Source organism: Oncorhynchus kisutch, linkage group LG8 (genome assembly GCF_002021735.2).
Source record: "Oncorhynchus kisutch isolate 150728-3 linkage group LG8, Okis_V2, whole genome shotgun sequence".
In the NCBI taxonomy this organism is placed as follows: domain Eukaryota; kingdom Metazoa; phylum Chordata; class Actinopteri; order Salmoniformes; family Salmonidae; genus Oncorhynchus; species Oncorhynchus kisutch.
Genome location: NC_034181.2, coordinates 26,388,399 through 26,415,205, shown reverse-complemented (window position 1 = coordinate 26,415,205; position 26,807 = coordinate 26,388,399). Strand labels below are relative to the sequence as shown.

General features: G+C 43.1%; 1 protein-coding gene across 2 annotated transcripts; it reads right to left on the bottom strand.

Annotated features, from left to right (window-relative positions):
* Positions 1-1,254: 1,254 nt before the first annotated feature.
* On the bottom strand, positions 1,255-25,992 carry LOC109895988 (pleckstrin homology domain-containing family A member 2-like). Of its 2 annotated transcripts, XM_031829964.1 has the most exons (13): positions 25,615-25,971; positions 23,932-24,094; positions 23,621-23,677; positions 23,467-23,515; positions 15,955-16,125; positions 15,585-15,682; positions 11,873-12,001; positions 11,632-11,733; positions 8,423-8,491; positions 8,037-8,107; positions 7,856-7,919; positions 7,176-7,253; positions 1,255-7,017 (listed from the first exon to the last, which is right to left on the bottom strand). In XM_031829964.1, exons 5-13 carry the CDS (start codon positions 16,064-16,066, stop codon positions 6,562-6,564), a joined length of 1,179 nt encoding a protein of 392 aa, XP_031685824.1. In that variant the 5' UTR covers positions 16,067-16,125; positions 23,467-23,515; positions 23,621-23,677; positions 23,932-24,094; positions 25,615-25,971; the 3' UTR covers positions 1,255-6,561. The 2 variants fall into 2 exon arrangements, with proteins under 2 accessions (XP_031685824.1, XP_020345734.1); XM_020490145.2 differs by lacking the exon at positions 15,955-16,125 and having other exon boundaries at positions 25,615-25,992.
* Positions 25,993-26,807: the final 815 nt, after the last annotated feature.

Here is a 26,807-nt window from a genome sequence, read left to right as displayed (position 1 = left end):
CCGCTGGCATTTGACCAATGAAGTCGCGGGTGCAGATTTTGAGTGCACAGGGGACAGAGAGGGTGTGGGGTTAGGGTGAGAGGGGCAGAGGGGGCACAGAGGTGTCCATGTGGGAACATTAACATTTGGGGTATATGCCTGGGTGCATATACCCTGAGAGGAACCCGTCACCCACAAGCATCACTCTGGTGTTAATAAACACAGGCCTCACTCTGTGTTAATAAACACAGGTGACCTTCTTTACGCACTGGTTGCCATTCACACACACGTGAGGGAGAGAGAGCGCACGAGAGAGAAAGTGTGGCTTAGAACTGCATCAGAACAGGGTTATCTCAAGTTGAACTACTTTTCACCTCCTCACCTAGACATCATCACCTCTCCACTCCTCCTCACCTATACATCCTCACCTCCTGACCTAGACATCACCTCCTCTCCACATCACCACCACTCCTCCTCACCTAGACATCACCTGCTCTAGAAATCCCCTCCTCACCTAGACATCATCATCTCCTCACCTAGACATCATTACCTCCTCACCTAGGCATCATCACCTCCTCACCTCCTAAAGACTTTGTCACCTCCTCACCTAGACGTCATTATAACCTCCTCACCCTAACTTATTTTCAACCTTCCTCTTCCTCCTTCTTCCTTAGTCAGTCCTGTTTGAGTGCTGCCTTTAAAAAGCTTCTTCCAGTTGGATACCTTATCACCTCAGGGATGTCAGTCTTTAAAGGCTGAAAACTCACGTCAACACAGCTGACATTTGTGATGCTCGGAGAACCTTTACTGTGGCCTTTACTGTGGCTCACACCTTTCACCATGGTACAGAGCTCAGGAGGCCTGGCCCCAGGTGGGGTGGCCTGTGTTAGTGTTGGGTCACAGGTTTCAGCTCTGGATGTGTTAAACACTTCACTTAACACAGCCTCTGGCTGGGCCGGCCAGGGTGGCGGTTCTGATGTCACTTCATCTCACCTCCAGGAGAGAGAGGAGAGAGGAATAAGAGAGAGAAGAGGAGATACAATAGGAGAGAGACAAAGAGTAGGTCGGTCTGTCTGTCTGTCTGTCTGTTTGTCTCTTTCTGAGACTGTTCAGTTCTTTGTGTTGCTTGTATCTAGCACTACAGTGACACTACCAGATCACAGGATGATAAACAGTTACTACTACAGCAGGACTATGTGGGTCATACAATCACTTCACATCAAAGTACGGACCAATATGAGATGGGTTTCAAATCAGATACCTTTACAACAGAACTAAAAAGCTTCCCTTGTTATTTAATGTGCTTGCTTACAAGTCAAAAAACAATACCATTTCATCAGGAAGGTGAGTGGACACCAGGTAACCAGGTAAAATACATATGCAAAACAACAGGAATGAATCAGAAAACACTAACCAGAAGAGAAAAATACATTAATCACACATTAGCATTTAACCATTCTCTTTTCTGGAATGACAGTACTTAATGTTGAAAATATACTTACCTTTAAAAACAACCATTAGGTCTATGTTTGTACTTGGTGTAAAGTAAAAAAATAGACAAATACATAATCTTGTTTCTAAAATGTTTGGCCAGCCAGTCAACCATGATGAGAATACACACACACACGTTTGTGATTAATAACAGGAGTCTATACATAGAATCATAAACATGACATGTTTGGTTTTGAAGAGAAGGAGAAAAGCACACCTCGAACAGGTTGGTGAGGTGCAGGCAGGCAAAACACAAGACATAACACAATACCATCGGCGATTCCACACCAGCTGAAAATATTTTTGATATCTCAGGTTGTTCTGGCATTTCTCACATAGTAATATCATTGGAAAGAAGGGTGTTTGAAATGGGTTTTACATTTGTATCACAAACTATTTTTGAGAAAATCATGATGAAAGTGGTCATTTTTTGCCCTTTTAAGACTTACAGGGCCTTGCAAAAGTAACACCCCTTGGTGTTTTTCCTATTTTGTTGCATTACAACCTGTAATTTAAATATATTTTTATTTGGATTGAATTTAATGGACATACACAAAATAGTCCAAATTGGTGAAGTGAAATGAAAAAAAAAAAACGTACAAAAATAAATAAATAAAATTGGAAAAGTGGTGCGTATGTATCTATTCACCCCCTTTGCTATGAAGCCCCTAAATAAGATCTGGTGCATCCAATTACCTTCAGAAGTCACACAATTAGTTAAATAAAGTCCACCTGTGTGTAATCTAAGTGTCACATGATCTCAGTATATATAGAGCTGTTCTGAAAGGCCCCAGAGTCTGCAACACCACCAAGCAAGCAGCACCACCAAGCAAGCAGCAGCAGCACCACCACCACCACCACCAAGCAAGCAGCACCACCACCACCACCACCAAGCAAGCAGCAGCACCACCACCAAGCAAGCAGCACCACCACCACCAAGCAAGCAGCACCACCAAGCAAGCAGCACCAAGACAAAGGAGCTCTCCAAACAGGTCAGGGACAAAGTTGTGGAGGAGTACAGATCAGGGTTGAGTTATAAAAAAATATCTGAAACTTTGATCATCCCACAGAGCACCATTAAACTCATAACATTTTTTAAAGACTATGACACCAAAACAAACCTGCCAAGAGAGTGGGTGGGTGGCCCCCCAAGAGAGGGCCACCCACCAAAACTCACAGACCAGGCAAGGAGGGCATTAATCAGAGAGTTAACAAAGAGACCAAAGATAACCCTGAAGGAGCTGCAAAGCTCCACAGCGGAGATTGGAGTATCTGTCCATAAGGACCACTTTAAGCCGTACACTCCACAGAGCTGGTCTTTACGGAAGAGTGGCCAGAAAAAAGCCATTGATTAAAGAAAAAAATAAGCAAACACATTTAGTGTTCGCCAAAAGGCATGTGGGAGACTCCCCAAACATATGGAAGAAGGTACACTGGTCAGATGAGACTAAAATTGGCCATTTTGGCCATCAAGGAAAATGCTATGTCTGGCGTAAACCCAACACCTCTCATCACCCCGAGAACACCATCACCACACAATTTTTTTAATCGTCAGGGACTGGGAAACTGGTCAGAATTGAGGGAATGATGGATGGCGCTAAATACAGGGAAATTCTTGAGGGAAATCTGTTTCAGTCTACCAGAGATTTGAGACTGGGACAGAGGTTAACCTTCCAGCAGGACAATGACCCTAAGCATACTGCTAAAGCAACACTCAAGTGGTTTAAATATCCCATTTAAAGGTCTTGGAATCGCCTAGTCAAAGCCCAGACCTCAATCCAATTGACAATCTGTGGTATGACTTAAAGATTGCTGTACACCAGCGGAACCCATACAACTTCAGGGAGCTGGAGCAGTTTTGCCTTGAAGAATGGGAAAACATCCCAGTGGCTAGATGTGCCAAGCTTATAGAGACATACCTCAAGACACTTGCAACTGTAATTGCTGCAAAAGGTGGCTCTACAAAGTATTGATTTTGGGGGGGTGAACAGTTAAACGCTCAAGTTCTGTTTTTTTGTCTTATTCCTTGTTTGTTTCCCCCAAAATATTTAGCATTTTCAAAGTGGTAGGCATGTCGTGTAAATCAAATGATAAACCCCCCCCCAATTTTTTTTTTTAAATTCCAGGCTGTAAGACAACAAAATAGGAAAAATGTGAAGAGGGGTGAATACTTTTACAAGTCACATGTCTCCTGTAAGACCCTATGATCTGTGAACCGTTCATGATTCAGACAACATCTGGGTGTCATTACACTCCGTATGGTGTTCTCTAAAATATGGAGTATGTCTAGATTCTGAAATAAAAAGTTCACATTCATTTATTTAACATAAAATATGAATATCCCATAATGACTCTTAGATTTAGTTCATTTTAAACACATTGTTTGGAACAATATACTTTACAACAGGGGTTCCCAACCTTTTTCCCCCAGGGACCCCTTTTTCATATTTCAACATTAAGAACACCTGCTCTTTCCATGACAGACTGACCAGGTGAATCCAGGTGAAAGCTATGATCCTTTATTGATGTCACTTATTAAATCCACTTCAATCAGAGTCAAGGTTAGAAGACAGGTTAAAGAAGGATTTTTAAGCCTTTAGACAATTGAGACATGGATTGTGTTTGCCTGTCATTCAGAAGGTGAATGGGCAAGACAAAATATTTAAGTGCCTTTCCACAGGGTATGGTAGTACTGTAGGTGCCGGGCACACCAGATTTATCAAGAACTGCAACGCTGCTGGGTTTTTCATGCTCAACAGTTTCCTGTGTGTATTAAGAATGGTCCACCAAGGACATCCAGCCTACTTGACACAACTGTGGGAAGTATTGGAGTCTACATGGGCCAGCATTCCTGTGGAACGCTTTCGACAACATGTAGAGTCCATGCCCTGACGAATTAAGGCTGTATCAATAATCAATATTAGGAAGGTGTTCCTAATGTTTGGTATACTCAGAGTCAAACATTGTATTAGATTATCTCCCAAGCGAAGTCCAATTTCTTTGACTCCTCGACTTTAGGATGTCTCAGCTCATGTGCAGAGTCGCATTGTCCTCTGGCATTTTACCGCTTGTTTCTAGCCTAAAGCATTGCGGATTTATGAGTTGTTTTAGATTGGTTTAAACAATTGTGAATTGTAAAGAAGAAAAAAACAATAAGAATGAGCCCTTTAATCAAGTAAGGTCCCGTACACCCCCACAAAATGTTGGTGCGCCCCCTAGTTTGGGAACAGCTGCTCTGCAAGTAAATCAAAATTCCATTGTGGGCTCTCTGATAACATTTTATGGGAAAATTGATTCAAACGGAACTTCCTCTGCTGGTGACTTGCTGAATATGCATCCTACAGTAGGGCTGTGATTGATTAATGATCTATAATGTCAATTTCTATGTATAAAATGGGTCATATAATGAAAAGTACTAGAGAGAGCCCACTCTGGAAATTTTAACTTGTTTGAAGAGCGTCACAAACTATATGTAAAAAAAGAAAGAAAGCTAAATCAAAGGGTCGTTTTGAGATATGAATGTGAAAATGAGTATTTCAGAATCTAGACATACTCCATATGTTAGAGAACACTATAAGGAGTATAATGGCACCCAGATGTTGTTTGTATCATGTACGGTTCACAGATCATAGGGCAGTATTGTGATAATCTGTCGATGGCAAAACACAAAGTAGACCAAACTCTTCGGTCCTTTAAAAACCTGCTGTATGTAAAATAGTGTGCTTCAGCTTGGAAAATGAATAAATGTGACTCTGGATGACAACCTGATGTTTGTTTCCAACATTAGGGCTGTTTTCCTAAAGAAGTTAAATCTGCTTTGTTTCCTCGCGATACTGGTATCATCCCAGTCATAATGTATAGGTCTAAAAATGGCCACTTTTATCAAAATAATTGTTTGTGATACAAATGTAAAAGCATGTCAAACATCGTTCCTCCTAATGAAGTTACAATGTGAGAATTGCTAGAACAATCTGAGACACCCAAAATATTTCCACTCCCTCTGGAGTAGTAAATCCTTTGCATTCGATAAAGAGAACGAGGCTAGCGGAAAAGTGTGCAGAAATACCATAAAATGCGCTGCTGATGTACCGATTTAATGCAATTGGATTTAGTCTAACAAGGGAACAACATTGTCTAGAGACAAGCAGACCCACTGACACGAACATCGTCACTATTCTATGACCAGGTGATGGATTGAATGGGACTCTTGGGTTGCGTCCCAATTGGCAGTGGCACCACATTCATTATATAGTGTACTACCTTTGACTAGGGCCCATAAGGCTCTGGTAAAAAAGTACTGCATGATATAGTGAATTAGGGTGCCAATTGGGACATACTTTAGATTTGGTTAATATAGGTAAAAGACCAGCTGACTAATACTATTAGAGGGTATTTGGTAGACAGACCAGGCTCCAACACAATACAAACCTTCCTTCATCTCAGTACATGAGAATTACATTCAGGTTTTAAGAGGAAATCGTACAACACAGAACTTAACCCTTCGCAGTCTACCAGACACTCCAACACTGATAACCCCTCCCAGTCTCTCTGAATAACCCTTTATACCAGAAGCCCACAGCCACTAACACACCCCTCACTGAGAGAACACATCCAGGAACCACAATTTGCATCACTACCCTCCCCCACAGGCCTCCAGAGAGAGGCTACTTTAGCAAACAGCCCACAGTAGCCGCAGCCAAATTTAATTTAATTTTACCTTTATTTTACCTTTATTTTACTAGGCAAGTCAGTTAAGAACAAATTCTTATTTTCAATGACGGCCTAGGAACAGTGGGTTAACTGCCTGTTCAGGGGCAGAACGACAGATTTTGTACCTTGTCAGCTCAGGGATTTGAACTTGCAACCTTTCGATTACTAGTCCAATGCTCTAACCACTAGGCTACCCTGCCGCCCCAAAGCAGCAGGCCTATGGAACTCTCAAAGGAGAGTGGCTGGGAGAGGGAAGGTTTAGTCTTTCAAAGGGAAAGGCACTCAATCAAGTGTCATTGTTGCTCTAGATATTGGTTCTAGATGTTGGTGGTTCCACATATTGTTGGATCCAGAGTTCTGTTGGTCTAGACGTGGTTGGTTCTAGACGTCGGTGGTGCGGATGCCATCATGGTCCAGGCTGAAAGGGAAGCTGCGGTCTGTGGTGGGCTGAGGCTGAGAGCGGTGTCTCCTCCGGCTGCTGGAGGGGCCTGGGGCTATGGGGCCTGGGCAGACTGGGACCCCCACACCACTGGCTGGAGCTGAGACCCCCTGTGGGGTGGGAGAGGGGAGGGAGGATAAAGATGAGGAGGTGGAAAGAGAGAGAGAGGAGAGGCTGGGCAGCAGAGAGCTAAAGGGACTGTCCTTATCTAGTATGCCCAGTGCGGGAGCCTCTCTTTGGGGTACGGGGGTCCAGGGCTGCCACCCCGGGGCCACGGAACATGACTTCACTAAAGGGGGTCTCTTGTCATCTCCCTGACGGCCACGGACAACAGAGGGTTGGTGGGAGGAGTTACCATGGCAATACAGAGAGGAGGAGGCACGTGTGAATGGAGAGCTCTGAGAGGGAAAGAAAAAAAGAGATACCATTTTGTGATTCCCCCACTGAATCAGAATTCCTCATCTCCCTGTTGTGCAATGACACTTGTATGGGCGCGCCATCAGGACCACTAATAGTACTGGTCGGAACTGTAAGTGGAATTTAAATCCACCTTTACCTTGCCCGGGCCTCTGAAGTCCTGTATCTTCCCCTCAATGTCTCTGATCCAGCCCTGCATGTCCTCTGGCGTGTCTGTCTGCAACAAAACCAGCACACGCTGACACATTATGCTTATACAACAAAGTAAGCACACACACAGTTACCTCTCTCTGATCTAAGGCCCCTGCCCCTAGTCAGCTGTTCTCCCATGGGGGGGACAAGCGATGTTGTTTTATGGTTAGTGTTTGTACAAACATTCCGTTCGTCCAAAAACAGAAGGCCACACATGAGCAACAGAGCATCAAACACAGAGGGAAGACCATCTGACGCACACACACACACCTTTATTTGAGAAATTTCAGGACTTGTTTGACCATTAAAAATCATTTTCTTTAACCCCAGGCAGGGAGCCTAGCAGTTAGAGCGTTGGACCAGTAACCAAAAGGTTGCTGGTTCAAAAACCCGAGTTGACCAGGTGAAAAATCTGTCAATGTGCCCTTGAGCAAAGCACCTAACCCTAATTTGCTCCAGGAGTGCAGTACTACTATGGCTGACCCTGTAAAACAACACTTTTCTTTTTTAAAACTTAACCCTAAACCTTAATCTTAAAGTTCTTGTTTTCCTACTTTGTACGGCCATTTGCGTGAATTGTTAGGACATTGGGGTCCTGATAAGGTAGGAAAACAAGTACACACTTACCTGGATGTAGAAAACCCTAGAGCTGGTGATAATCTCAAACAGGTTATCCCTCATCAGCAGGTCCCTGACAGAGAGATGACTAGGTAAGACAGCGAGCTTGTGTGTGTGTGTGTGTGTGTGTGTGTGTGTGTGTGTGTGTGTATTAGATTAGATAGATTAAATAGATATGTGTGACTCTCACCCAGATTTGACCAGACATTCATGGACCTTCTGAATGTCTCTCAGAAGAACCGCTCTTAGCGGCTCCTTATGCTGAAATACATATCAAATACAGGTTACACACACTGACGCCATCGTGCATCAGAGAAACACCAAACTTTACTCTGTTCCACTGACAGAAACACATCTGTCACACAGGACACTGAAACATACACCACACCAAAGCAGAAACAAAAACTTAAACATGGAGGACACATGTTTTTCTGACAATGTATTGTCTTGGTATGAATTTACTCCCCAAAGCCATTTGAGGACATCTGTAATTACAACCCACTGTGGTTTAAACAGCAACAGTTACCACCCAGAGCCACTCACAGAGGAGAGAGGAGAGACAGGATATGACCTCACCGTCTCACACTTGTAGTAACTGACAGAATTGTTGTCCAGCATGAAGAAACGCCTTTTCCAGCTTTTCCTCTGAAACATACAACTGATTAGTTCAAAAGTGTATGTGTAGGGATGTGGTGGTCATGACATTTCGTCAGCCGGTGATTGTCAAGCAAATAACTGGTTGGTCTCTCTGTAATTGACCGTTAATTAACATAAACACATTTAGCATCTCCTGGCTTCCACACAAAGCCTACAAGCCATTTTAAAAAGTCTATATAGCCTACACCTTCGCAATAAATCCATTATTTTAGACAGGTCTAAAGAAGCATGATATGGAGAAAATGTATTCTAATGTATTTTCAGAAGAAAATAATAGCATACTCTGAGTGGTCCTTATGTGGCTATGCCAAATGGCTGTGTGCTACACTAGTTCATTTAGCAGACAAGATTTGTTTATAATTCCGTGGCATTATTTTAGTATGAAGAATACAATTGAACAAAGCTGAATAAAATATTAATATTTTCTCCAAACGATTTGAGGGAGTGTGCACATGCGGCTATTCTAGGTTGAGCGGTTAAGCAATAGGTACTCCTATATGTTTCATGTAGAGTTATTAATCTAACTTTAGTTGTTCTACAAATGTTGGGCTATATGTTCTGAATACATTGTAAGGCTGCATGATGAGACTAATGATGATTTGAAAAAAGCTTGAAAGTCATGAGCTCTTTGTTTTTTGGCAGATTGTACACACTCCAAGAGTCTCTCATTTACAATTTGAAAAGTATTTGATAATGCCTCGAACTTCGCGCCGGCTTCCCCTTTGTGGCCGTAATGCCCCTTAAAAAAAAGCCATGCCTTTTGCGACCCGGAGTGCTGCGTTGTGCCCTTCTCCCTGAGTGTGCTGACCAATCCGAAGCCTCTCTGTCACAGGGTCTTTCTCACAGGCTACAAGTAAAGACAGACACATCAGGGACGCAACTGTGTGTGTCCTTATCCAATCCCGAGGTGAATATTGAAGATATTGGATGGACTGTCCACATTTACTTTTCGTCAGCCAACAAGATGAGTAGGCCTAATGAACAGCAGAAGCACTAGCCTATGTCAATCTACTATCCCCCATAGCACAAAAGTCGACCTATTCTGTTAGAGAAATAAATATTCCAAACATAGTCTGGAACAGTTGTGGGATGCGATAGATCCCAAATGAATACCACTAGCATCAAAAATACTTTTTTATGCAATGTGGCTGACACAATATCAGAACTTTTAGCTTGAAATGTTGATAAACTATTAGGCTATTTCTTCACATTAGAAGCGCAGCAATGCGCACATGGTAGGAGGCTATAAGCACTAATGTTCCGTTAGCGGAAAACACCATTACCAAAAGTGACCGCTAATGTGATTATGCATGTAATGCTTTTATTATAAAGGTGCATTTTTATGGTAAAAATTAACTTTCCCAAACTTGAAACTCACATGCTGCTTATATACAGTGTGGAGAACAAGTATTTGATAACCTGCAAAATCTGCAGTGTTTCCTACTTACAAAGCATGTAGAGGTCTGTAATTTTACATCATAGGTACACTTCAACTGTGAGAGACGGAATCTAAAACAAAAATCCAGAAAATCACATTTTTAAGTAATTCATTTGCATTTTATTGCATGACATAAGTATTTGACATATCAGAAAAGCAGAACTTAATATTTGGTACAGAAACCTTTGTTTGCAATTACAGAGATCATACGTTTCCTGTAGTTCTTGACCAGGTTTGCATAAACTGCAGCAGGGATTTTGGCCTACTCCTCCATACAGACCTTCTCCAGATCCTTCCGGTTTCTGGGCTGTCGCTGGGCAATACGGACTTTCAGCTCCCTTCAAAGATTTTCTATTGGGTTCAGGTCTGGAGACTGGCTAGGCCACTCCAGGACCTTGAGATGCTTCTTACGGAGCCACTCCTTAGTTCCCCTGGCTGTGTGTTTCGGGTCGTTGTCATGCATAAAGACCCAGCCACGACCCATCTTCAATGCTCTTACTGAGGGAAGGAGGTTGTTGGCCAAGATCTCGCGATACATGGCCCCATCCATCCTCCCCTCAATACGGTGCAGTCGTCCTGTCCCCTTTGCAGAAAAGCATCCCCAAAGAATGATGTTTTATCATTATATGTTATATCCATAATTTGCAAATAAATCATTAAAAATCCTACAATGTGATTTTCTGGATTTTTTTTCTCATTTTGTCTGTCATAGTTGAAGTTTACCGATGATGAAAATTACAGGCCTCTCATCTTTTTAATTGGGAGAACTTGTACAATTGGTGGCTGACTAAATACTTTTTTTGCCCCACTGTATATGCAACGCAGGACACGCTAGATAAACTAGTAATATCATCAACCATGTGTAGTTAACTAGTGATTATGATTGATTGATTGTTTTTTATAAGATACATCTAATGCTAGCTAGCCACTTACCTTGGCTTACAGCATTCGCGTAACAGGCAGGCTCCTCGTGAGGCAGGTGGTTAGAGCGTTGGAATAGTTAACTGTAAGGTTGCAAGATTGAATCCCCAAGCTAAAAAATCTGTCATTCAGTCCCTTGCCTAGTTAAATAAAGATTAAATAATGGTGTAAAAAATAAATAAATCGGCCAAATCGGTGTACAAAAATACCAATTTCCGATTGTTATGAAAACCTGAAATCGGCCATAATTAATCGGCCATTCCGATTAATCGGTCGACCTCTAGCTCCAACATCTAGTGGAAAGTCTTCCCAGAAGAGTGGAGTCTATTTTAGCAGCAAAGGGGGGACCAACTCCATATTAATGCCCATGATTTTGGAATGAGATGATTGTCGAGCAGGTAGGCCTACACAGAGCAAGTTGTGGTTACAGGACTATGCCACCCGTTTATGTTAATCTATTAAAATACACACAGTGTATTTATGCAAATGCGGCACAAAATATTTTTGCAAATACCTGATACCATTATAAAATGTATGAGTGAATAAAAGTGAAATTTTACATTAAATTGAATACCAGAATTCCCACCAAAATCGCTGAACATTATTTGTCCGTGGCAGTAAAATGTTTTGTGCTATAATTCGGTCAATATCTGATGGATTATAAAAATTCCAAAAGGTTTGGAGTATCTTCCTCCATTGTCCAACTGTTGCATTTATTTAAACCTTTTAACAATTTTGATGACCGTTGCTAGTGTGTGTTTGTACTCACCATGTTACCCTGTTTGACACAGTAGCCACACCTCAGCACGCCTGGTCTACTGCCTACAGCGTTGACCTTCCTGTCCCCTACCTCCATCTCCTCCCCCTCATTCTGCAACATGCACAAAATCATCATTATTATCACCATCACTGTACATCATCATCCTCCCCCTCCATTGTCATCACCACCATCATCACAATCACCAACACAGTCACCATGGCAATGATGCGTTTGGACTAGAACATAGTACCTGGTACATGGGGGTGTGCACCACCACTCCCCCGATGATCTCAGTCTTATAGGCCTGCCTCTTACCCCCTGCCTCACCGGTTACCATAGAAACCTCTGTCCTTGGCTGGAGAGGTCTAGCTTTCGGGACCTACAGAAAACAACAGTTTGAGCATCAAGTCAAACCCATAGCTAGCATTTATCCAACAATACATTATCATTAACTTTCATATATTGATAAACCATGAAACTATAATATAACATATTTCTGGAGTGATAAACAAGACATTTGATATAAACATGGCGCACATGTAGGCCTACAGTGTTTCTTCAGGGGGAGCCAAAGAGGAAGTGGAATAGAGAGAGCATCTGTGTTTCCTGTGTGAGGGCAGGTGACAATACAGAAGAAACAGAGCGGCACCACTCTAGCCTCACAGAGCCAAACACAGTGTTGACTATTGGGTCACAGGTCCCAATAATTTCTCCTTTCTCCTGAAGTGTGCACTTGTTCACCTCCTTTCATGGATTGAAAACAAAATGACTGGTATATGGAAACTCCCTCTAGGCCATGCCTATACCAATCCAATGCTTAAACATTTGTGTGAAGTGGTGAACGAGTGCACACTTCAGGAGAAAAAGAGAGAGAAAAGAGATTATTGGGATGTAATCACTAACTGCTGTTCTCAGCCTTCTGTAGTGGTGTGGAGGGGAGGAGTTACAGGCCTTATGACCTCCATGACTCAGCATTAAACTCTTTGACCCCCCCCCCCCCAAGAAAAATGTGTGGTCGAGAAGATTGCATGTGTGTGTGCTCTATAGTGCAGCTCCACAGCACAAACATCAGCAGTCTGTTAAAACAGTGTGTGTGGAAAGCCCCCCACAGGCTGGATATAAGTTAGCACACACTGTTCTTACCTAAATGTAAATATAACCCTGTACATTGGCTCAGTACTCCCTGTATATAGCCTTATTATTTTATTGCGTTACTTTTTTAACTTTAGTTTATTTAGCAAATATTTTCTTACTATGCATTGTTGGTTAAGGGCTTGTAAAGTAAGAATTTCACGCTAAGGTCTGTTGTGTTCGACGCATGTGACAAATAACATTTGATTTGATATGAATCTGCTATGTGAAACCTCAAAACAACTCCCACTGTCCTGTTTCACCATTTCCTCATATTTTAGATGTGTGTGTGTGTGTGTGTGTGTACACCCTGGCCAAACAGTTGAATGTGAGACCACAGACTTCTTCCTCTTGAGTGCTATATGCAGGTAACTACCAAAATAAAGGAAACACCTATACACAGTGTCTTAATACACCGTGCTTCTACACCTGCATTGCTTGCTGTTTGGGGTTTTAGGCTGAGTTTCTGTACAGCACTTTGAGATATCAGCTGATGTACGAAGGGCTATATAAATAAATTTGATTTGATTTGATTCTTAATAGGGCTTTGGGCAACCAAAAGCCAGAACAGATTGAATGTGTCACGTGTGTCACCTTAGTTCCTTTTTTATGTCTCTGTTTAAGTTTGGTCAGTGCGTGAGTTGGGGTGGGCATTCTATGTTGTGTTTTCTGTTGTGTGTCTGCACCAGCCAGAACTGTTTCGGTCGTTCGCTTTGTTATTTTTGTGATTTCAGTGTTCATTAAATAAATATGGACACATACCACGCTGCACCTTGGTCCTCTCCTTCCAACAGCCATTACAGAATGCATAGATTTTACAAGTGTCTGGAACTCTACTGGAGGGATGCGACACCATTCTTTCACGAAAATATCCTATAATTTGGTGATTGTTTTGATGGTGGTGGAAAACACGGTCTCAAGCGCCGTTCCATAATCTCTCATAAGTGTTCTATTGGGTTGAGATCTGGTGACTGAGATGGCCATGGCATATGGTTTACATTATTTTCATGCTCATCAAACCATTAAGTGACCACTCATGCCTTGTGGATGGGGACAATGTCATCCTATGGGGGGGGCATAGCTTGCCTATTATTTTTATGCATGACCCTAAGCATGATGGGATGTTAATTGCTTAATTAAGTCAGGAACCACACCTGTGTGAAAGCACCTGCTTTCAAAATAGTTTGTATCCCTCATTTACTCAAGTGCTTCCATTATGTTTGCAGTTACATGTATCTATGGCTCTGTGTAACATCACTTCTTGTCAGTGTGACTCAGGTGATTGTAGTTTCAGCTGCACTTAGCCTACAGGTTTACCAAAATCAAACATGAACATATTACGTGTAGTGTTAGAGTCAAGTTATAAATGCAATATCAAAAAGGTAGAGTCAGACACAGTTACACTAATATATAATTAGTGTAACTGTGCACAAAAAAAAAAAAAATTAAATCACTATTTCTTCTAAAATAAGTTGAAACTGAAATAACTTTCGGGATTCATATATTTTTTTGTTTGATATACAACTGTACAGGACCCCCAAAAATAATAATGGCCTAGACTAAACCATTACGAATTCAGAAGAATTCGGTTGGAGGCAGGTGATTCTCATTTACAGTGTAATTTCTCTCACTTGTGAGAAGTTGCGGGTCAAATCAAATCAAATTTTATTGGTCGCAGACACATATTTAGCAGATGTTATTGCGGGTGTAGCGAAATACTTGGGTTCCTACAGTAGCTCCAACAGTGCAGTAATATCTAATACACAGCAACAGTTGCAGGTGCGCACAAGGTAAAAACAACAATTCAGCCAGTTTTGAGAAGAGAAAATGGAACATTCCGCTCCATACCACTTCACTGTAAAGTGCATGGATGCCAATATATTACAGTACAACTGTATGCACGAAGTAAACAGCAATGTTAGGCCCATTGCCACAATAACCAAAAGTAGTGAAACGCAAACCTAAACTTCTCTGGTCTTTCTGATTCGCAGCAATCAGGTTGTAGCTATTGAAGCGCATCCGTGCAGACGCCCTGTGATAATCTGAGTGCCAAAGGTGACACCATTGGTTCTAAAGTGGTTTGGCAAAATGTGTTACGTGTCTTTTCTGGGGCCTTTCACATCTCAAAATAGGATGCTGCCCCTTTAAGACAAACGTTCCAAAAGAGACATTGACTGGCAACTGTAGACGAGCCTAGACCAATGCTAGGTGTCTTTTTGCATCTTTCTTTATACAGACTATCAACAGTAGCCAGCATATTGCTAATATGTTCACTAGTGAAAGTTTACTTTTGTAAATCACTTTCCCTAAAAATAAATAACTCAGTGAGTAGATTGATGGGCGCTTATTTTTGCTCAGGCCAGCTCGCATCTGCAATGTGAACATAGCCATCAACTTCTGTACTGCTCAAGAAGTGGTGACTCGCGGGAGTGTAGTGGTGCTTGAATGAACGGCCTATGATATTGCTCAAATAAAAACAGCACAACTTTTCTGTGTGTAGTCTTCAATGGTTTGTCAATGGTAGACGGCAACAGAGCAGGTAGATGCTGAACTGGAACGCAAAAAATTTAGAAGTTACTGGCCCGGTTGGTGCTGCTGCTTTGAAAGTGGTGTGCGATTGAAAAGTACTGGGGCAGATGCTGTCTCGCCACATGTTTTCCAGCAGCTCTGGGGAGTGCATTGTCTTGCATCACGCTCATCTGCAACATATGCAGTGCTGTTTGTAGCAACTTAATATCGCTAAGTCTCAGTTTGATGGAACGTTATACGTGTATTGATTAGATGGCTGAATGTAAAAGTTGATTTGAAGCTACATGAGTTGGGGTACTCACAGTGATCTTGGTGGCTTTGTTGAGAGCAATGACCCAGTCTCTGAGGTCAGCAGCATCGTTGGCTTGGAGGAAATACCGCCGAGATACTGCATTGATCACTGCAGACATAGTGATATACAGTACCACACCTACTCAGTCAAGGGTTTCTCTTTATTTTTACTATGTTCTACATTGTATATTAATAGTAAAGACATCAAAACTATGAAAACACACACACACACATTAACCAAAAAGTGTTAAACAAATCAACATATATTTGAGATAATTCAATGTTGCCACCCTTTGCCTTGATGACAGCTTTGCACACTTGGCATTCTCCCAACCAGCTTAATCTGGAATGCTTTTTCAACAGCCTTGAAGGAGTTCTCACATATGATGAGCACTTGTTGGCTGCTTTTCCTCCACTCTGCATTCCAGGTGAAGCTGCGGTCCAACTCAGGTTGGGTGATTGTGGAGGCCAGGTCACCTGAGGCAGCACTCATCACTCTCTTTCTTGGTCAAATAGCCCTTACACAGCCTGGAGAAGTGTTGGATCATTGTCCTGTTGAAAAACAAATGAGGGTTCCACTAACTAGATGGGATGGCGTATTGCTGCAAAATGCTATACCCATGCTGGTTAAGTGTGACTTGAATTCAAAATAAATCACTGACAGTGTCACCAGCAAAGCACCCCCACACCTCCTCCTCCATGCTTCACGGTGGGAACCACACATGCAGAGATAATCCCTTCACCTACTCTGCATCTCACAGAGACAGCGTAGCCTAGTGGTTAGAGCGTTGGACTAGTAACCGGAAGGTTGCAAGTTCAAACCCCCGAGCTGACAAGGTACATATCTGTCGTTCTGCCCCTGAACAGGCAGTTAACCCACTGTTCCTAGGCAGTCTTTGAAAATAAGAATTTGTTCTTAACTGACTTGCCTGGTTAAATAAAGGTAAAATACATTTTAAAAAGACACGGCGGTTGGAACCACTACTAAAATTTGGACTCAGTCATCTTTCTAGGCCCAAGCAAGTCTCTTCTGCTTATTGGCGTCCTTTAGTAGTTCTTTGCAACAATTCGACCATGAAGACCTGACTCACACAGTCTCCTCTGAACAGTTGATGTTACTTGAACTCTGTGACATAGCGACTTTATTTTGATAGCTTATTCGCCGTTAGTCAGCACCTCCACACAAACTTTTATTCTGGGTGTGCGCCAGCTCATGTTTTTTTGAAGCATTTAAACTCAGCAAAAAAATAAACATCCTCTCACTGTCAACTGTGTTTATTTTCAGCAAACTTAACAAGATTCAACAACTGAGACATAAACTGAACAAGTTCCACAGACATGTGACTAACAGAAATGTATTAATGTGTCCCTGAACAAAGGGAAGAAAAATCCAAATCAAAAGTAATAGTCAGTATCTGGTGTGGCAACCAGCTGCATTAAGTACTGCAGTGCATCTTATCCTCATGGACTGCACCAGATTTGGCGGTTCTTGCTGTTAGATGTTACCCCACTCTTCCACCAAGGCACCTGAAAGTTCCCGAACATTTCTGGGGGGAATGGCCCTAGCCCTCACCCTCTGATCCAACAGGTCCCAGAAGTGCTCAATGGGATTGAGATGTTTTTTGTTGTTGTTCACCTTTATTTAACCAGGTAAGCTAGTTGAGAACAAGATCTCAGTTACAACTGCGACCTGGCCAAGATAAAGCAAAGCAGTGCGACACAAACACAGAGTTACACATGGAATTAACAAGTCAATAACACAATAGGAAAAAAAGTTTAAATACAGTGTGTGCAAATGGAGTGAGGAGGTAGGCAATAAATAGGCCATAGTAGCGAAGTAATTACAATTTAGCAGAATAACACTGGAGTGATAAACGAGCAGATGATGATGTGCAAGTAGAGATACTGGTGTGCAAAAGAGCATAAAATAAAATAAAAACAATATGGGGATGAGGTAGGTAGATTGGGTGGGCTATTTACAGATGGACTATGTACAGTGTTGGCTTTGGGGATGACCAGTGAGATATAGCTGCTGGAGCGCGTGCTACAGGTGGGTGTTGTTATCATGACCAGTGAGCTGAGATAAGGCGGAGCTTTACCTAGCATAGACGTATAGATGACCTAGAGCAGTGCGTCTGGCGACGAATATGTTGCGAAGGACAACCGACTAAGGCATACAGGTCGCAGTGGTGGGTGGTATAAGGGGCTTTGGTAACAAAACAGATGGCACTGTAATAGACTGCATCCAATTTGCTGAGTAGAGTATTGGAAGCTATTTTGTAGAGGATATTGCCGAAGTAGAGGATCGGTAGGATAGTCAGTTTTAATAGGGTAAGTTTGGCGGCGTGAGTGAAGGAGGCTTTGTTGCGAAATAGAAAGCTGATTCTAGATTTGATTTTGGATTGGAGATGTTTAATATGAGTCTGGAAGAAGAGTTTACAGGCTAGCCAGACACCTAGGTATTTGTAGTTGTACACATATTCTAGGTCAGAACAGTCCAGGGTAGTGATGCTAGTCGGGCGGGCGGGTGTGGGCAGCGAACAGTTGAAAAGCATGCATTTGGTTTTACTAGCGTTTAAGAGCAGTTGGAGACCACAGAAGGAGTGTTGTATGGCATTGAAGCTCGTTTGGAGGTTAGTTAACACAGTGTCCAAAGAAGGGCCAGATGTATACAGAATGGTGTCGTCTGCGTAGAGGTGGATCAGGGAATCACCCGCAGCAAGAGCGACATCATTGATATGTACAATGTACAGAGAAAAGAGTCGGCCCGAGAATTGAACCCTGTGGCACGCCCATTAGAGACTGCCAGAGGTCCGGACAACAGGCCCTCCAATTTGACACACTGAGATCTGTCTGCAAAGTAGTTGGTGAACCAGGCGAGGCAGTCGTTTGAGAAACCAAGGCTATTGAGTCTGCCGATAAGAATACAGTGATTGACAGAGTCGATGAAGACGGCTGCAGAGTACTGTTTTTTATCGATGGCGGTTATGATATCATTTAGTACCTTGAGCGTGGCTGAGGTGCACCCGTGACCAGCTCGGAAACCGGATTGCACAGCGAAGAAGGTACGGTGGGATTCGAAATCGTCAGTGATCTGTTTATTAACTTGGCTTTCGAAGACTTTAGAGAGGTTCGGCAGGATGGATGGTCTGTAGCAGTTTGTGTCTAGAGTGTCACCCCCTTTGAAGAGGGGTATGACCGCGGCAGCTTTCCAATCTTGAGGGATCTCGGATGATACGAAAGAGAGGTTGAACAGACCGGTAACAGGGGTTGCAACAATGGCAGCCGATAGTTTTAGAAAGAGAGGGTCCAGATTGTCTAGCCCAGCTGATTTGTACGGGTCCAGGTTTTGCAGCTATCTGGATTTGGGTGAAGGAGAAGCTGGGGAAGCTCGGGCAAGTAGCTGCGGGGTGGGGTGGGGGGATCGGAGCTGTTGGCCGGGGTTGGGGTAGCCAGGGGGAAAGCATGGCAAGCCATAGAGAAATGCTTATAGAAATGTTCGATTATCATGGATTTATCGGTGGTGACCGTGTTACCTAGCCTCAGAGCAGTGGGCAGCTGGGAGGAGGTGCTCTTGTTCTCCATGGACTTTACAGTGTCCCAAAACATTTTGGAGTTAGAGCGACAGGATGCAAATTTGTGTTTGAAAAAGCTAGCCTTTGCTTTCCTGGCTGACTGCGTGTATTGGTTCCTGACTTCCCTGCACAGTTGCATATCGCGGGGACTATCCGATGCTATTGCAGTCCGCCACAGGATGTTTTTGTGCTTGTCAAGGGCAGTCAGGTTTGGCGTGAACCAATGGCTATATCTGTTCTTTTTATTTGACCTTTATTTAACCAGGCAAGTCAGTTAAGAACATAAGAACAAATTCTTATTTTCAATGACTGCCTAGGAACAGTGGGTTAACTGCCTGTTCAGGGTCAGAACGACAGATTTGTACCTTGTCAGCTCTGGGATTTGAATAACCTTCTGGTTACTAGTCCAATGCCCTAACCACTAGGCTACCCTGCCGCCCCTAGGTCTACATTTTTTGAAAGGGGCATGCTTATTTAAGATGGTGAGGAAATTACTTTTAAAGAACGACCAGGCATCCTTGATTGACGGGATGAGGTTAATATCCTTACAGGATGCCCGGGCCAGGTCGATTAGAAAGGCCTGATCGCAGAAGTTATTTAGGGAGCGTTTGACAGTGATGAGGGGAGGGGTGGTCGTTTGACCGCGGACCCATAGCGGATGCAGGCAATGAGGCAGTGATCGCTGAGATCCTGATTGAAAACAACAGAGGTGTATTTGGAGGGCAAGTTGGTCAGGATAATATCTATGAGGGTGACCATGTTTACGGATTTAGGGTTGTACCTGGTGGGTTCCTTGATGATTTTTGTGAGATTGAGGGCATCTAGCTTAGATTGTAGGACGGCCGGGGTGTTAAGCATATCCCAGTTTAGGTCACCTAACAGAACGAACTCTGAAGATAGATGCAATCAATTCACATATGGTGTCCAAGGCACTGATGGAAGCTGAGGGGGGTCTATAACAGGCGGCAACAAATTATTTCTAGAGAGATTAATTTTTTAAATTAGAAGTTAGAACTGTTTGGGCATATACCATGAAAGTAAGCCTGCAAAGTTCTGTCAATCTCTGCAGTAGATTGCAACTCCACCCCCTTTGGCAGCTCTATCTTTACGGAAAATGTTGTAGTTGGGTATGGTGGCCTAAGCCAGGATTCAGACACGGCAAGGACATCAGGGTTGGCGGAGTGTGCTAAAGCAGTGAGTAAAACAAACTTAGGGAGGAGGCTTCTGATGTTGACATGCATGAAACCAAGGCCTTTTCGATTACAGAAGTTAACAAATGAGAGTGCCTGGGGACACGCAGGGCTTGGTTAACCTCCACATCACCCTGGGAACAGAGGAGGAGTAGGACGAGGGTACGGCTAAAGGCTATCAAAACAGTTTGTCAAGTGCGTTGGGGACTTAGAATAAAAGGAGCAGATTTCTGGGCGTGGTAGAATAGATTCAGGGCATAATGTGCAGACAGGGGTATGGTGGGGTGCGGGTACAGTGGTGGTAAGCCCAGGCACTGAGTGATGATAAGAGAGGTTGCATCTCTGGACGTGCTGGTTATACTGGGTGTGGTCACCGCATGTGTGAGGGGTGAGACAAAGGAGGAATCTGAGGCATGTAGAATGGGACTAGGGGCTCCATGGTAAACTAAAACAATGATAACTATCCTAAACAACAGTATACAAGGCATATTGACATTTGAGAGAGACATAAAGCGAGGCATAAAGCAATCAAACTGTCACGCCCTGACCTTAGAGGGCCTTTTTTATTCTCTGGTTAGGTCAGGGTGTGACTTGGGTGAGAAAATCTATGTGTTCTATTTCTTTGTTGGCCAGGTCTGGTTCCCAATCAGAGGCAGCTGTGTCGTTGTCTCTGATTGGGAATCATACTTAGGCAGCCTGTTTTCCACCCTAGTTTGTGGGATCTTGTCTTTGTATAGTTGCTGTTTAGCGCTAGAGCTTTACATTCGTATCGTGTTTTGTTGTAATTTCAAAATAAAGTAAAATATACGCCTACCACGCTGCACCTTGGTCTCCTTTGAACAATGGACGTAACACACAGGTGTTGATTGGGAGAGCTAGCTAAGACAACAACGGTTAAGACAACAGCTAATCAAGTAAGACAACAGGTAAAATGGCAATGAATGGGCAGAGGGTCGGTTAACTGCACATAGGGCCTGAGTTCAGGCCGACATTTAAAAAATAATAATAATAATGGAGTACCGTGATAAATGAACAGTCCAGCAGACATCAGCTATGTAGCCAAGTGATCATATGGTCCAGTGAACAGCAATAGATGTAGCAGGGAAGCCGCAGTGTAGTCGTTACCACACTAGCACACGGGAGACACGGCTTTTAAAGTTAGCAGGCCAGGGTAGGTAGAAGCGTCTGCTCCGACGTCGGCAACAGCCTGTTGAGGACACAGCAGATGGAATTAAGATCCGGGCTCCTCGCTGGCCATGGCAGAATACTGACATTCCTGTCTTGCAGGAAATCACACACAGAACGAGCAGAATGGCTGGTGGCATTGTCATGCTGGAGGGTCATGTCAGGATGAGCCTGCAGGAAGGGTACCACATGAGGGAAGAGGATGTCTTCCCTGTAACGCACAGCGTTGAGATTGCCTGACAACAAGCAATGACAACAAGCTCAGTCCGATGATGCTGTGACACACCGCCCCAGACCCTCCACCTCCAAAGCAATCCCGCTCCAGAGCACAGGCCTCGGTGTAACGCTCATTTCTTTGACGATAAATGCAAATCCGACCATCACCCCATGTGAGACAAAACCGCGACTCCTCAGTGAAGAGTACTTTTTGCCAGTCCTGTCTGGTCCAGCGACGGTGGGTTTGTGCCCATAGGCAACGTTGTTGTCGGTGATGTCTGGTGAGGACCTGCCTTTACAACAGGCCTACAAGCCCTTAGTCCAGGCTCTCTCAGCCTATTGCGGACAGTCTGAGCACTGATGGAGGGATTGTGCAATCCTGGTGTAACTCGGGCAGTAGTTGTTGCCATCCTGTACCTGTCCCGCAGGTGTGATGTTCGGATGTACCGATCCTGTACAGGTGTTGTTGTTACACGTGGTCTGAGACTGCGAGGACGATCAGCTGTCCGTCCTGTCTCCCTGTAGTGCTGTCTTAGGCGTCTCACACTACAGACATTGCAATTTATTGCCCTGGCCACATCTGCAGTCCTCATGCCGCCTTGCAGCATGACTAAGACACGTTCACACAGATGAGCAGGGACCCTGGGCATCTTTTTTTTGTGTTTTTCAGAGTCAGTAGAAAGGCCTCTTTAGTGTCCCAAGTTTTCATAACTGTGACCTTATTTGTCTACCGTCTGTAAGCTGTTAGTGTCTTAATGACCATTCCACTGGTGCAGGTTCATTAATTGTTTATGGTCCATTGAACAAGCATGGGAAACAGTGTTTAACCCCTTTAGAATGAAGATCTGTGAAGTTATTTGGATTTTTACGAATTCTTTAAAGACATGGTCCTGAAAAAGGGACGTTTGTTTTTTTCCCATAGTTTATTTGGGCTGCAATTTCTGAGGCTGGTACTTCTAATGAACGTATCCTCTGCAGTAGAAGTGACTCTGGGTCTTCCTTTCCTGTGGCGGTCCTCATGAGAGCCAGTTTCATCATCGCGCTTGATGGTTTTTGCGACTGCACTTGAAGAAACTTTCAGATTGACTGACCATGTCTTAAAGTAATGACGGACTGTCATTTCTCTTTGCTTATTTGAGCTGTTCTTGTCCTAATATGGACTTGGTCTTTTACCAAATAGGGCTATCTTCTGTATACCAACCTTACCTTGCCACAACACAACAGATTGGCTCAAACGCATGAAGAAGGAAAGAAATTACAACTTAACTTTTTACAAGGCACACCTGTTAATTGAAATGCATTGCAGGTGACTACCTCATGAAGCTGGTTGAGAGAATGTCAAGAGTGTGCAAAGCTGTCATCAAGGCAAAGGGTGGCTACTTTGAAGAACCTCATAAAATATATTTTGAATTTGTTTAACAATTTGTTTTAGTTTAGTTACTACATGATTCTATATGTGTTATTTCATAGTTTTGATGTCTTCAATATTATTCTACAATGTAGAATGAATAGGTGTGTCCAAACTCTTGACTGGTACTGTATGTAGAAATATATAATATTATATAGCAATACAGAACATAAATACAGAGGCTATAATAGCATTGATCACTGCAAAGAGGACAGAACAGGTATGATAAAAATAGGAACACATTTTACTGTACGTGTTTCACCAGGGCCATGAGAACACACACACACACACACACACACTAACAAACAGGTTGACTCACCAAAGCAGAACTCAGTCTTGGGCTTCTGTTTCCCCGTGGCCTCGCTCACCTAACCCCCAAACAGAGGAGGAGAAGGCAAGAGAGAGAAGATGAGAGTCTGGAATTAGTCAAAAACATTGCCCTTAATAAGTAATCTGTTTTAGGGTGTTGTTACCTTGGAGATATATGTCAGCTGCAGACTCCCGACTGCGTTCGCTCCACTGGGCAGGTTCTACAGGCAGTGATACAACACACCAATGTAATAGACACAGTAACACAACACTCAATATAGCAAACACTTCTGCAGGCAGAGATAGTTCAAGACACAGAGAAGCCTTCTACACCTAGTCTCACTTCCCCTATAGGAGGTGTGTTTCTACTCTGCTAGTGGCAGAACACAACCACTATCTGACCACACTCTGCCTCAGACACATCAGAGATCATGTGTGTTTGTACAGGCAGTATGATGTGCGTGTTTGTGTGTACCTGGGGGTTGTCCATGTACCACAGCAGTGTGTTGCCCTGTGTGTCCAGTATAAAATAGCGTCTCTGGAAGCGGTTGCTGCCCTCTTTCTCCTCGATGTCTAGAAAGCCACAGACACGGTTCTGTCTGTCCACATACGGCATACTGCTGCCTGCTACCACATCACTGAGAGGGGGGGGGGGGGGGCATGTCACACACACACTCAGCAGTTTTTCATGTGACGTTATTGAGGCAGCCTAGCTAAGCCTAAGGCCCGAGGCTGTGCTGCTAACCAGAGGATTCACCACAGCTGGAAATTATAGACTACTGAACAGATCTGCATACAGGCACATTTCATCTGGCCAGATAGAGAGAGAGAACGGCAGGGGTGGGGGGGTGGGGGGCAGAGAGAGAGTGACAAGGGAATGAACATCAGAGGACAACCTAACCTAACTGTCAGAGAGACTGACATGCTGAGGACATAACATCATCATGACATCATCTGTGCAGTTATTGCACCTACCTGGTCACATGAGCATACAAAGACAACTTCCCTTCTGGAACAGGCAATATGAACAACATTTTGTTTTAGGAAATAAAGAAAAACACACACATGCAGACACACAGCCAATGCTTGGTATAAAACAAATCATATATTTTTGGCATTAAGCATAGCAGCAGTAACCAATGGTGGGAAAAGTTCTCAATTGTTATACTTGAATAAAAGTAAAGATACCTTAATAGAAAATGACTCAAGTAAAAGTTCCCCAAAAGTATCTGGTTTTAAATGTACTTAAGTACAGTGGTGGAAAAAGTACCCAATTGTCATACTTGAGTAAAAGTACAAAGTTAATCCTGTACATCAAACCTCTTACATTAAGTAAACCTGACTGCATGATTTTCAGACAGCCAGGGCACACTCCAACACAATTGACAAAAGCAGTATTTGTGTTTAGTATGTCCGCCAGATCAGAGACCGTAGGGATGACAATGCATTATATTAATAAGTGTGTGAATTGGACCATATTGCTGTCCTGTCTGAGCATTTGAAGTGTAAGTGTAGTACTTCTGGGTGTCGAGTAAAATGTACATATTTTCTTTAGGAATGTCGTGGAGAAAAAGTAAAAGTTATCCAAATTATAAACAGTAAAGCACAGATACCCCAAGTATTTTTACTTAGTTACTTTACACCACCAGCAGTAACCAAGTCTGAAATTAGGCTACATGTTGGCATAGATGGAAAACTTAAAGTAGTTATCCATCTTTACAATACATGGTGATTTGTGTGTGATTCCATGCTGATTGATCTATATAGGCCTGATTCCTGTAAATATTTAGTTTTGTTTAAATGCAGTTATTCTCCAAACCGAATGAGGAGATAGATACTTATACTATATTGATACTATCTATCTATCTATCTATAGGATCATATACAGACGGAACCCATCCTGTATCATATATACATTATTTCGTCAGGTGCTCAGTGGGCTTTGTTCCATAGATAAACTGTCTGTCAGTTATTTCACTAGTTGTCGACCCGTATGGATAACTTCGTCAGCCAATAAAGCATGATTTAGCATCAGGTTGAGATGACATGAAAGTTTCATGATTCAATTATCTGCCGACCACAACCCCCCCTTCCCAACAAGACGCGCGCGAGCGCGCGCACACATACACACGCAGACATAAATTCCGCGAAAACTTACCCGTTTTAACTGGTCAGTGTGCGCCAGTGCGTCCGAAGTGGAAGAGTAAAACGCGTCTCACCAGGGTAAAATGGAAGTTTAAATCCGCTGTTACTCTGAGTTTACATGACATAGCCTGACATCTGAAATGTATGTGTGCAGCACCCGAACACCGCTGTGGCTTCTTTCCGGGTAGAGCTCGCAATTATAATATATTTTCGACCTAGAACCAACCCCGGAAATGATCTAGTCTCTTGCTCGTTGTTACTGGACAAAAACGTCATCTATATACCTCTCTGGCATTAAAGAACTGCGTTGACTTGAACTCTTGACTGGCTCTGATCTCTCGGTTGTTGCTTCGTGTTTGAATTGTCCTCATGACTGTCATTGTGCTCTGCGCTACAATGTAACTTTCTGCAGCAGCTGTCAATTTAGCCAGCAGATCCGACCCGCTTGCTTACAGCTGCAATAGGGTCAGACAGGCTTCCTGTGTAGATTGACACATTGGAGCAGGTGAGAGATATGGCTCAGAAAACATACCTCAATCCAGGCATGAGAAATGAGTTAGTACTCAATTGTCCCATTATCCCAACTGTTTATCCAAGGTTTAATAGCAGTGGTTCAATCTTCTTGGTGTAACAGTTGGGATAAAGGGACAATTTTGAGTAACTGTTTGGATAATGGGACAATTCTCATCCCTGGATTGAGGTACATTTCTGAGCCATGACCCTACTGCAGCTGTAAGCAAGTGGGTAGGATCTGCTGGATACCTTCAACTACTGTAGGGTACAGCAGGGGTGTATTCAATAGTCAGAATATGTTGCTAAGCATTTTTCAGTTGCAAAACATTTGTTGCAAAACGTTTTGCAACAGAAACCCTTTACTCCAAATGTAAAATGTTATTCAACAAAAACAATAGTTTATTTTGGACAAATTCAGGTAAGTCCCTTCCTGTTTTGTTCATAGAGTAAACAATCAATGGTTTCCATTGCAAAACGTTTTGCAGCAGACAAAAACGTTTTGCAGTGGAATTGGACTAATGAATACACTCCTGGCTAGCCTGGAGGCTGAATGTAACTCACAGGAGAAAGCATCAGAGCAAGCAAAACAGCACCCCTCTGTCTCTCTACGTGTAGGCCATCTATCTGATACTGTCTGGTCCAAACGAGTATGACATTGTTGCTGGCTGTAGCATTGAATGAAAGGGAAGCCAG

What these genes read in the sequence shown, in the direction of transcription:
- LOC109895988 (XM_020490145.2), bottom strand. Translation starts at nt 24,072, where the DNA reads ATGCCGTATGTGGACAGACAGAACCGTGTCTGTGGCTTTCTAGACATC. An exon ending in GTGTCAAACAGGGTAACATG is followed by an intron (nt 8,492 to 11,631) that starts GTGAGTACAAAC and finishes TGTATGTTTCAG; the next exon opens with AGGAAAAGCTGGAAAAGGCG. An exon ending in GTTACTACAAGTGTGAGACG is followed by an intron (nt 8,108 to 8,422) that starts GTGAGGTCATAT and finishes TATGTATTTCAG; the next exon opens with CATAAGGAGCCGCTAAGAGC.